The 12,285-nt window shown below is 37.9% G+C and overlaps 2 protein-coding genes across 4 annotated transcripts; one reads left to right on the top strand and one right to left on the bottom strand.

Moving 5' to 3' along the window:
- The first annotated feature begins 494 nt into the window (after positions 1 to 494).
- LOC112043012 (uncharacterized) lies at positions 495 to 4,961 on the top strand. Of its 3 annotated transcripts, none has more exons than XM_024078253.2 (4): positions 495 to 625; positions 2,278 to 2,512; positions 3,205 to 3,389; positions 4,339 to 4,427. In XM_024078253.2, the coding sequence occupies exons 2-3, from the start codon at positions 2,291 to 2,293 to the stop codon at positions 3,379 to 3,381; spliced, it is 399 nt and encodes a 132-aa protein (XP_023934021.1). In that variant the 5' UTR covers positions 495 to 625; positions 2,278 to 2,290; the 3' UTR covers positions 3,382 to 3,389; positions 4,339 to 4,427. The 3 variants fall into 3 exon arrangements, with proteins under 3 accessions (XP_023934021.1, XP_023934018.1, XP_023934020.1); XM_024078250.2 differs by having other exon boundaries at positions 496 to 625; positions 3,205 to 3,355; positions 4,339 to 4,961; XM_024078252.2 differs by having other exon boundaries at positions 514 to 625; positions 2,275 to 2,512; positions 3,205 to 3,355; positions 4,339 to 4,961.
- A 1,474-nt stretch (positions 4,962 to 6,435) lies between these two features.
- On the bottom strand, positions 6,436 to 10,857 carry LOC128199344 (uncharacterized). Its single transcript, XM_052888501.1, has one exon. It carries the CDS (start codon positions 10,552 to 10,554, stop codon positions 6,970 to 6,972), a length of 3,585 nt encoding a protein of 1,194 aa, XP_052744461.1. The 5' UTR covers positions 10,555 to 10,857; the 3' UTR covers positions 6,436 to 6,969.
- Positions 10,858 to 12,285: the final 1,428 nt, after the last annotated feature.

Genomic DNA, 12,285 nt, shown 5'->3' on the forward strand with positions numbered 1-12,285 from the left:
CTCCGAATCGAAGGTCAAATCCACTGGGCTGCACTGCATTGCATTATATAAATTATTGCTTAATTAAATCTCAATATAGGTATTTTTACTACTTAGGTAGGTACTCGTATAGCTCAACAACTACGCGTTTTAGTGAGAGAAAAAAATATCGCCCGGCGTCTCTTCTGAGACTTGGACCTTGGCTTAGAGAGCCGTTCGAGAAGGGCGTTTTGGCTTGAGTGTAGTGTACCTACGTATCAGTTCTGACGCCCCCGTGACTCGGGACCCCTACCTGGGAGAGAAAGTGCAACAGAGCGAGGAAACAGGCATAAGGTCCTTCCTATTATATTGCTATCTGTGCCTCTTCTTTCATAGATGTGTAGGCACATCCTATTATTGTATTTTGAAATTCTTAATTTATCTATTACAATTAAATATCAAAACAGTCAATTCTTGCCAATAGTTGAATAGTTTTCAACCCCTGAAAAAACACTGCAGATTATACCTGTAAGGCTTCACGTAAAACCGCACAAGGCTCTTTCTTAGTCGGTGCCCGGTACGTGCACCTGAATGTTTATTTAGATTAGGAAATAGTGTGTTCACAAAAAGTGACCCTGAAACGAAACGGGAGAGAACTTTATTCCAGGTAAAAAAGATTATTATTTCTAGTTTAATTTACTATGACTTTATATTATTTTTAATAAACAAACTGCACATATTTATTTTAAAGTCGTGCCACACATCATAATGCCTTACACAAATGTGGTGTCCTATGCTTCAACCCCTTGGGCATGTCGAGACCAAACCAAGTAGTGGAAGCATCAAACGACGCGTTATTATGTTTGGCACAACCTTAAAAAAGATACCTCAGCATTGTGCTGCATAACCGAGCATACAGCGCTGATTTTCAGCTGGCACCTTGATCCAGGTGAAAGTAAGCCACTATTTCTTGATAATTATTTTAATTTCTGTAATTAACATAGTAGATATAGGTACGTAGGTATATTTAGCGTTTGTAGTCATCTCATTATTACCATACCTAATTATCAGGCTATTTTAACGCCAGGCTTTCCTTATAGGAGAGCGGAGAGCCAGGCATCTCAGGTCCCAGCAGGAGTTTAAGCTCCATAGCAAAGACCCACCACGCTTCTCAAATGCCGATTGGCGAATGACAATATTGGACTATTTTACAATCTCTGTCTCTATGTTACTAATTACCAGGAACAGGGCCTTAACGCGCTTTCTGGTGCACGGGGATGTAACTCTACCAACTTCCAACTCCAGGCTGAATTTTTTTTAGAAAGAAAAGTATTTCACAGCTCGACCCAGAATCGAATCGAACCCAGGTCCTGATTTTGATCTGAGATTGATTTTGAATTGAGATTTGATCCGAAGCCACATAGGCTAACCACTGGACTACCAGTCGCCAGTTACTTAGCTTCGCGGCCACCATTCGAAAAATACTATTTAAGACTTTAAGGGTATCTAACGAATGGTTGCCATGAAATTAAGCCAAGTGTCTGTCGAATGGAGATATAATTTCTCATATCATGCCGATGAAAATGTAAATAAATTACACTTTATACTTAAATCGCTGAGAGTCTGAACCCTTGAAACCTGCTACAATCCAAAGTAACCACAGTTCAAACTATATAATTGACAATCATGTTAAGCATGAGCTGACAAACTTTCGGCTTTTATAAAATGACGAAGGTCTAGCTGTCTCTGGCTCTGAGCCTAATAGGTAACCTAAGCCTAAGCCTAAAGCCTAATAGAACCTACCTACATTTTGTAGTGAATACAAAATAACATTCAAGGCCCACCTACTACAAATCCTTTACTTGGAAGTGCCAGAATAAAATTCTGATGATTGTGTCAATTGGCATGAGGCAGTGTGGTGGACACTGGCAAAATCATACCTGGTAGTAACCTTACTTCGTAAGGCTTTATGCTTTAGGGAATCCTCATGGTCACCCATTTGGGTAGTGCCGGACTCCTACCGGCTAAAAACCCTTCCTACCTTCAGAACGCTGGTGTACCAGCCATTCAACCTACCACCACCGCTGCAATCTTTTCTTACTTTCCGAATTCCTTTTCATCTTTTTCCTTTATTTTCATTAAACTTTCCAGAAAAAACATTAGATCCCATTTTTGACTTGATTCCAACATTACATTGATTAAGTTTTCTACAGTGATTTTAAGAAATTGTGATTTCAAGAAAGGAGCTAGGATAAGTCTCTTTTAGTTCGTTCAATTCTACTTCGTAAAGTGATTTGACAAAATTATTGTATCTAGTAGCAGATCAATCGAAATGGAAGAAGGGTCCCGACCAGGTTGTCAGCTTCGGAGACGGCGTTGTTACGCCAACTCCAGTCTGGCACTGAACTTGGACACTGGCTACAACGTCAACGAAGGCTGCAGCAGTCAAGGCACACCTTCACCGAGCTACGTTAAACTGACGCCCAGTACTGTGCCCAATTCAGCCAGGCTTCTGCAGGATTTCAAGAATAGACAACAGTCCTTCGATATACAGGTAGGTTAGAGCGTTGTTACGCAATTTTCATTTGTTTAGGTTTACGCTACAGAAAGTAAATAAACGCAAGTTTTTGTGGATGTTTGGTACTCTTTCACCCAAATTATAGTTAATGGATTTAATTGAAAATTGGATTGGAGATAGATTTTATATCCTGGATTTACTCGTACATATTACTTTTTATACCAATGGCCATTGCCGCGGGATTTGTGAAAAACTGAAGTTCCTCCCTGACGTTTAATGAACAGCATTCAAATGCATAACTTTCGAATTTTTTAGGTAGGTATATTATCATGACCTATATTTTTATTTGGGTCATTATTATTCAATCAGATTGCAGGAAGCCGCTGTGTGCTGGCGGCTCGAGACAGTTGTTTGGAAATCCATGCAAGAGACCTATGTCCAGCAGTGGACGTCCATCAGCTGATAATGATGAAAGATGATGATATTTTTTATAGTATCTTATTAATGGCCCACCTACCTAATGGTAAGTGAAAAACCAACTAATAAACAGAGCAACACTTCAAATAGGGTGCAAGGAACTCGTCTTACTAAATGTCTCTTACAATCTGAAGCGCAGGTGTTAAGCCTGTAGGCAACTATGCCTTTAGACCGAAACGAAGCAATTCCGATTTGTGATAGACCTTCCCCGAACGACCTGTCACAAAAGCTAACTGCTATTTGAATAACAGGTCGAGGATTGTGAGGAAATTGAAATATTAATAGAAACTGACGACGAAGGCGACGGCAATGAAGAAGAGAACGCATCAGCAGTTGTACCGAACCGACCAGTCACTCCCACCCCTATCCAGGACTTCGGCACCAGCGTCGTTTATACGGAAGGTGAAACTGATAAAAAACGTGTTTAATGCAATAGGTACCTATACCTATAGTACGATTTATAATATCATGGAGTAAATTGATAATATTCTAACATCAAAAACACGGGTTTTCTAAAATTAGGCATAAGAAAGAAATTTTAGAAAGAAAAAATAATTTAAAAATCTTGCAAGGTTTCTTTTTACTCCATGCAATTATACATTAGACTATAGATGTTAATTATATACAAAATTATTGTAATTGGCATTTTTATTAATAAGTCATTCATTTTACACAAGAAAACTTCAAACTAGCCACCCATTCGCAAAGAACTTTGGGACCGAAATTTAAAAAAAACCATTGAACTTATAATTGTAATTTTGTAATGTTAATTTTATTATTTTAAATAATTAAGTTAATACCACATTATAAGCCTTTATTTTTGACGCCACTGCTATTCGCAGTATTAGGTGTACCTAATGGTGGCTTACTTGGCCTTGGCCAGGCTTTCCTTCGAAATATAGATACGAGATACCTAAAATTATCTAAAAAGTAATAAATCGTTATCGTTAACAACCCATATACGGCTTACAGCTGAGCTCGAGTCTCCTCTCAGAATGAGAGGGGTTAGGCCAATAGTCCACCACGCTGGCCCAATACGGATTGGCAGACTTCAAACACGCAGAAAATTAAGAAATTCTCTGGCGTGCAGGTTTCCTCACGATGTTTCCCTTCACCGTTTGAGACACGTGATATTTAATTTCTTAAAATGCACACAATTGAAAAGTTGGAGGTGCATGTCCCGGACCGAATTCGAACCCACACCCTCCGGAATTGGAGGCAGACGTCATATCCATTGGGCTATCACGTCTCTCAAAACATTTCCCAATTAATTAAAAATAAATAACATTTCCCAATTATTTTTAGAACTCAATTAAAAGATAATTGATTAATAAAGTTAAGTAACTACCAAATTAGAACTTATTCAGTCAATTGTATTTTTCCAGGACCACAAGCATCCGACTTCTTGAAAGTGAAAGTAATAGAGCAAGATTGTTACACAGATGTATCCGACGCGGGCTCTGACGATGAGGACGATGATGTAGAAGAAGAAGAAGAAAAAAAACAATAAAACAAATATCTAACATAATAAAACAGCAAATACTAGAGACACAGAAAAAAGAAAGACCTAGAAAACAGGCTACAACAAAATATCATGTCTTATTCAAAAACTTTTCGTAACTATTAATTAGTATCAAATCAATTTTCAACAATCAGTGGTGCTAACATGCGAAGAGTGAAGAGAAAATTTCGGCCAATGACGTCGGAGTTATCCCACTCCATCTCTTTCGTACCAACGCAATGAAAGAGATCGCGTTATTTCAGATTGCGCCGCCATTGGTTGAGTTTTCTGAATTTCACTTCACAAGATTATCTCTTTGGTAGCATGTTAGCATTCAGGAGGGTAGAAATCAACCAACAACACAGCAGCAGCATACGATGACATATACTTATGTGACGAGAAAAAGATATATTCAAATTCTTTCTGAAGCTTAAAAGTTTTAATACTACAAATTAAACATGAAATTTTTAAAAATCCCCCGAAGGTCATGAAATTAAGTAGAATGACGATTTTTATGCCAGAAATTCTTCCCATCATAACAGAAAAGTTTAAATGGTGTTGCTGTATTTGAAGTGGATCAAAGAAAATTATTTACTTATTGGCTTTCAAATGAAAAAAGCCGCATCAATCCATCCATTTGACAACTACGATGCCACAAACAGACACACACAGAAACAGATATCAACGTCAAACTTATAACACCCCCTTTTTGTGCGTCGGGGGTTAAAATGCCTTCCATAATTTTGGAAAACAACTGATACTCTGGAGTTGGACCGATATTAATCATACATAGTTAAAAATTCGTTGGGGATTCAAAATACGTTGACCCAATTGAGCTAAATATTAAGATTACCTACGTATTAAAACTGTTAAAAAATATATACGTGTTAAAACTAGAGAGAGACGTACGTGGTAGAGCTTCTTTACTCGCCTTATATCCTCGACGACGTATATTTACAGAAAGTAGACTATCAGAAAAATGTAATGACCATGCAAAATAGTACATAAGGTATTATAATTATACGGCTTTAACAACATGTGACAACAGTATTAATGACTCATCGTCTCAGAAATGTTATAATTTACTTAATAGATTATTATTACCAGATTCAGGCAAGTCTAATTAAATAAGGCTTGACGATTGACTCTTAACATATTATACGTACCTACTACTACTTATATTGTAGTAAAATTGTTGTATTTTAACCATGTATGATTTTAAATAAATAAATATATTTGTATGTATACTACGGTTTTTATTGTCAAAACCTTTAATATAATGATAAGTTAGCAACTATGTATATTATGATAATACAGCTATAGCCAATAAAGTAGATCACATGAAGGTTAACTTGAAAATGCTCTGTATATTTTTTCGCTCTATACATATAAGTAAATTTCAACAAATTAAGGCTAGAATGCCATCTGATTTCCCTGCTTCGTAATCTGCAGAGTAATTATAAACATTGCCGCTGCTGTTTTGAATTGTACAACGAAACAAATAATATTCAGTGAATAAGGAATCAAAGATTATTGAACCTATTGACTGACTGACATCGTAGGGACCAATTGGCTATAATGACTTCCGCATCTAGCCTTGACCGAAACCTATCATCTCCCAAAAGGAATATTGTACATTTGTGGCTCTACATGCCAAAAGGTAGATTTGTGGCGAAAAGTTTACATGCCAAAAGATAGATTTGTGGCAAAAAGTTTACATGCCAAAAAATTTACTTGCGAAAAGATAGATTTGTGGCAAAAAATTTACATACCAAAAGGTAGATTTGTGGCAAAAAGTTTACATGCCAAAAGATACATTTGTGGCAAAAACTTTACAGGCTACGTAGTTTTTGCCACAAATATATAGCGTAGTACATAGCAAACTTAAGAAACAATTCAGATTATCGTAAAGTACCTACTTGCTTTAAGATATAAGCGCAAAAGTGCAAGGAATATGGTAAGTAATTAAAAACACTTTGAATTATATTGCACTGGAATTATATTTTAATAATTGTTGCTTTCACAATATTATCTGTAGATAGATTTCTTTTCCTTTTTTATGTCATGCTAAAGATACAATTGATCAAATAGATCATATCAAATGATTGACGAAGCAAAAGTATTAAAGTCTACCAGCAAAAACTTTGACAGAAACACAATCTATCAAAAATCGGTTTGTTTAAAAGACTCAAAACTTTCCTATAAATCATTTGAAAAATACAAAAAAAATATTTTATCTATACTGTTCCGGCCGTGGCTCTTGATGGTCGAAGAAATAAAAAGGCCGGAATAACGTAGACTCAGCTTTTTACTTTTGATTTGTGAATTAAAATACAATATTACAAAGTGATGTTAATTTTAGCGCATGGTTTTAGGTTAGAATGACATTGACAGATAATTTCTTTTTTTTTTTTTTGACATTTTTTAAAAGAAACGCAATGCACAGAGCTAAATAAAATAAAATCATAGAGTAATGCTTCGACATGCCCCCGGCCTTGGAAGATCCAACTTCCAATTACGTTGATGACGAATCGAGGAGAGGACAAATCTTGGAGAACGCGCGTCGTATCGTTCCCGACGACGTCTTGATGTCAGCTACCCTGCTGATGCCGTCACGACCAGGAATGGTAGCCACAACTCGTCCAATGTTCCATTTGAGTGGAGTAGAGTTGTCATCCTTAACGACGACCAGCGTGTTTGGTTCTAATTGTGCCTCGTTCTGTTTCCACTTAGTCCGCGTTTGTAGCTCCGATACATATTCTTTTGACCACCTTGCCCAAAAATGTTGACGTATTTGCTCTATCCGCTGGTATCTATCGAGTCTCAGCATAGGGACGTCGGTTAGTTCGGTGCTCACTGGCGCTGTCAGCGGTCGGCCAATCAGAAAGTGGGCAGGACTTAGAGGCAGGACATCTTGAGGATCTGTGGAGAGAGGGCTTAGTGGACGGGAGTTAAGGATAGCCTCTATTTGCGTTAAAACTGTAGTAAATTCCTCAAACGTGAGATGCGCGTTACCCAATGATTTTATTAAATGATGTTTACAAGATTTGACCCCAGCTTCCCAAAGGCCACCAAAATGAGGAGAATATGGGGGTATAAAGTTGAATTTAATATTTTGACTGATGGCATATTCAATGATGTCTGAAGAACAATTATGTAAGAACTTTCTAAAGTCGTTCATAAGGCCTATAAAATTTCCGGCATTATCTGAAAATATTTCCACTGGTTTTCCCCGCCTGGAAATTAGTCTTTTCAGCGCTAAAAAATATGCGTCTTTAGTCAGATCACTGACAAGTTCTAGATGAACAGCTCGAGTTGCAAAACAAACAAATAAACAAATATAACCTTTAATTAATCTCGCGCCTTTACCTTTACGGTTTAAAATGAAAACTGGCCCAGCGTAGTCTACACCGCAGCGGAAGAATGGAAATGAAGGCGTAATTCTTTCCTGGGGCAGGTTCCCCATTATAGGAGACAGTGTTTTGCCTTTAAAGCGCCTACAGGTAACACAGTCATGTATTACTCGCCTAGCGAGGTTCCTGCCACCTATCGGCCAGTATGACTCACGCACAGTATAAAGGAGCAGTTGTGATCCTGCATGGTGCAACTGTTTGTGCTCATGACGGAACAGTAGCACTGAAAACCAGTGTTTAGAAGATATAAGTATAGGATGCTTCTTGTCAAATGGAAATTCAGGTGAGTTTTTTAACCGTCCACCAACTCGCAAAATTTTATTTTTGTCCATAAACAAACTCAAATTAGATAGGCTATGTTTGGTTTTTAATTCGCTGTTATTCAGGATTAACTGATATTCTGTTGCGAAAGAATCTAACTGTGAAAAACGTATAAGTGTTGTATTTGCATTGTTGAGTTCATCGAGTGATAAAACACCAATTTTGCGAATATTATTACGGCGAGTATTATTAATAAAGCGCAACATATAAGCACAAGTGCGCCTCATGCGATTCAGTTGAGAGAAACGATTAAACGGGAACAAAGAATTTGTAGCGTCTACTATTAACGAATGTATCACCTTTGGTTTTAATTCTGGCAATAGCTCTGTCGACATTACAGAACACTGCTCTGAATCTTCCGTCGAGCTACTGAAATTAGCATCCTGAAGGAACGATGGCCCGTCCCACCAAAAGATAGAAGACGAAAGATCCTCCAAACGCATGCCTCGTGACACTAAGTCGGCTGGGTTTTGTTTTCCGTTTACATGCCGCCATACGGAACCTTTCGTTAATTCATGTATTTCCACAACCCTATTTTGTACAAACGTTTTTAATTTATTTGGTGCTAAGCGTAACCAACATAGTACGATCGTGGAATCACACCAAAAAATGACGTTATGAAACTGACAACGAAGCGACTCCCGCACTTTTTCGTATAGTCTTGCTCCAAGTAAAGCGCCACATAACTCGAGCCTTGGGATGCTGACTGGTTTCAAAGGGGTGACTTTACTTTTGGAGCATAATAGTTTGCAAGTGATTGTACCGCTACAAGCAATCGTTCGTACGTAGATGCACGCACCGTAGGCCGACTCCGATGCATCTGTAAAGATGTGCAATTCAAGATATTTATGGTCGTCACCTACAACATGTCGCGGTATACGTACTTGATTAAGCATAGGTAACGCGTTAGCAAATTGATACCAAACTACTTTGACATCGTGAGGCACTTCATCATCAAAATTTAGTTTCAATAACCATAGCCGTTGTAACAACACCTTAGCCGTGATAATAAATGGACTAAGTAATCCGAGTGGATCAAAAATTTGTGATATTATTGACATGATATATCGCTTAGTTAACTTGTGTGACATGTCATCATAATGCGATTCAAAATAAAATTCGTCACTTAAATTATACCAACCCAAACCTAATGTTTTTGAATTCACGTTCTCACCAAGAGATAGCATCTTTGACGGTGAATCAGAGCCTAATGTTTTAGCATCATTATAATTAAAATTAAATAACCACTTTCGTAGTGGAAAACAGCCAGACTGTAAGACATCTGCAGTTTGTTCGCAATAGTTTATTAAGGTGTGTTTATCGTCGTCACCTGTAATCAAGTCATCGACATAGAAATCCTCATTAATTATGCGTTGAATGTGTGGATTTGCACAATCTGAAGCTAGCTGCTTCAGGCACCTACAGCTGAGGAAAGGCGCTGACGCGGTTCCGTAAGTGACAGTATTCAACCGATAAACACTCATTGGCTCAGATGGATGGTCGCGCCACAGGATGAGCTGTAAATCTCGTTGAGCGTCATCAACTAAACACTGTCTGTACATTTTTTCCACGTCTGCGCATGCTGTATACTTGTGCTGTCGGAATCGCAACAAAATAGAGACCAAGTCTCCTTGAATAGGTGGACCAACCATTTGGAGATCATTTAATGACACACCCGTTCCAGAGGGAGCGCTGGCATCGAAAACCACTCGTAACTTTGTAGTTGCCTTGTGCTCTCTGAAAACGCCATGGTGTGGCATAAAATAATGAGGACTGCCATAACTGTCTACTCGAGTCATATGCCCTAGCTCGATGTACTCGTGAATAAATTCACTATATAGTTGTTTATAATTGGGATTGCGTTGTAAGCGCTTCTCCAAAGCTAGAAACCTTCGTTCTGCTGTCGAGAATGACTCACCCAAGGCACTCGTATCAGGCGAAGTTTTAAAAGGAATGCATACAGAAAACCTGCCATCGTCATTGCGCATCGTAGTATTGACGAAGTGGTTCTCGCAGGCACGTTCCTCATCAGTGCGCGTATCGACGCCAGACTTGGATACCTCTTCGAGCTCCCAGAACTTTCGTAGTTGTATGTCGATTGACTGCGTTAAATTACAATGTAAATGATTAAAATTATAATTATTGTTGTGCATATGTAAATTAAGAGGGCCGGAAATAATCCAACCGAAATGCGTATCTTGAAGGATGGGTCCGCTTTGTAATTTAATTTTATTTGTTTTTAACAATTCCCAGAATATGTCAGCGCCTATCAACAAATCAATAGTATGAGAATCGTAAAAACAAGGATCAGCTAGCTGAACATTGTCAGGTATAATAACCCGTGAGCTTTCACAAACAGCTGGCATAGATGTTGTAACACTCGGCAAAACAAAACAACGTAGTTGTGTGGAATAGACGGGGTTGATGCGCGATTTCACTGTAATGTCACATAGTTCTGATGTCTGTGTCACTAAGTTTCCAACACCTCGTATTTCCACTGTAGATGGTATTAATGGTAATTTAAGTTTATTACACAAAGATTTGCTAATAAAGCAGCGTTGACTCCCACTATCTAGTAGAGCGCGGGCTACCTGATAATTGTTGTAAAGATCTGCCACTTCAACTAGTGCCGTTGACAACAACACGGGTTGCACACATGGGGTTGCCTTGTACTGTTTAGTGTCAGTATGGGCCTTGTTTACATGAATGGATTTACTACATTCATTGGCAACGCTTACATTTGACTCAGAAGCCAGTGTGGGAGTCGCGGCGGGGTGGAATGAAGTATGCACTGCACCTGCAGCAGCTGGAACAGCCCGATCATTACTTATTTGCGATGAATGATTTGATACAGACATCATATTGTTTATGTTTTCAGTATGAACCAAAGTATTGTGTTTCTTGTTACACAATCTGCACGGTCCAAACCTGCAATTAATATGGGAGTGGCCTAAACGTAAACAATTTATACATAGATGCTTAGATTTAATTAAAGCTAATTTCGAGTCTATACTAGAATTAATAAACTTCTCACATGAGTAGATGGGATGTAAAGCATTGCAAGACGGGCAGTTTTTTTTGTAGTTATTATTATTGTTGGACTGTGGCTTGTTTGTGGATGTTAAGTTACAATGAACGTTCGGCTTGGAATAGCGTGTATTGGCTGTGGTGCCGTGGTATTTATTGTGTGACACTAGCAGCGTTTCAAGCATATCAGCCCGGTCTTTCAAGAACTGAAGCAACTGTTCAACTTTGAGCGATGCATTTGGTTTGCCGCTACTAGAAAACAATGTACTTTTGTGTTGTTCCCATTCACGCTCAGTGGTTTGATCCAACTTAGACACAACCATGTAAATAATTAAGGTGTCCCAAGAGTCTGTAGGCTCACCGAGGATTTTTAATGAACGTAAGTTTTTTAATACACTATCTATTAGTTTTCGAATTAATGCGGGTGATTCCTTGCTGAGTGTTTGCAAGTTAAACAGAGACTTAACATGGTTATGTATTAACAGCCTAGAATTGTTGTATCGGTTTAGTAATAATTCCCATGCGACCTCATAATTATCACTAGAAAATTCCAACGAATCTATTACAAGCTCTGCACTACCCTTAAGGGAAGATTTTAAATAGTGGAATTTTTGTATGTTGCTAATTTCATTAGAGTTATGTACTAAAGATAAAAATGTATCTCTAAACTCAAGCCAGTGTTCATAAGAACCGTTAAAGGTAGGCATGGTGATAGTAGGCAGTTTAACAGAGTTATGTTTATTATTAGTGTTTTGCAGGGAACTATTTGAGGCGCTGTTTTTAGTAACTAAACATTCTGCTTGAGCTAACGCACTATAATAATTATTCTCAAATAATTCTCTCTCTGTGAGCTGTTCATCTAGATCTGTATCAGGTATATACTCTTCTAAATCAGTTTGTACTTTATTATACTCAATAAAAAGATTATTAACGCCCTGTATGCGTAACTTAAGATCTGCGATTTGTTGACTATGTAAAATGCTTTCAGAACTCAATAAATTAAGAAAATTAATGAATTTAGTGAATCTTCCTTTAATAATTCCACGTTTTTTAATAAAATCACGTATTTT

The sequence above is a fragment of the Bicyclus anynana genome, chromosome 1 (assembly GCF_947172395.1).
Source record: "Bicyclus anynana chromosome 1, ilBicAnyn1.1, whole genome shotgun sequence".
NCBI classification, from domain to species: Eukaryota; Metazoa; Arthropoda; class Insecta; order Lepidoptera; family Nymphalidae; genus Bicyclus; species Bicyclus anynana.

Excerpts from the sequence above, each read along its gene's own strand:
- LOC112043012 (XM_024078250.2), top strand. The coding sequence starts at position 2,291 with ATGGAAGAAGGGTCCCGACCAGGTTGTCAGCTTCGGAGACGGCGTTGT. Across the intron at positions 2,513-3,204 it reads AACAGTCCTTCGATATACAG|GTCGAGGATTGTGAGGAAAT; the intron begins GTAGGTTAGAGC and ends TTTGAATAACAG. Across the intron at positions 3,356-4,338 it reads CAGCGTCGTTTATACGGAAG|GACCACAAGCATCCGACTTC; the intron begins GTGAAACTGATA and ends GTATTTTTCCAG.
- LOC128199344 (XM_052888501.1), bottom strand. The coding sequence starts at position 10,554 with ATGCCAGCTGTTTGTGAAAGCTCACGGGTTATTATACCTGACAATGTT.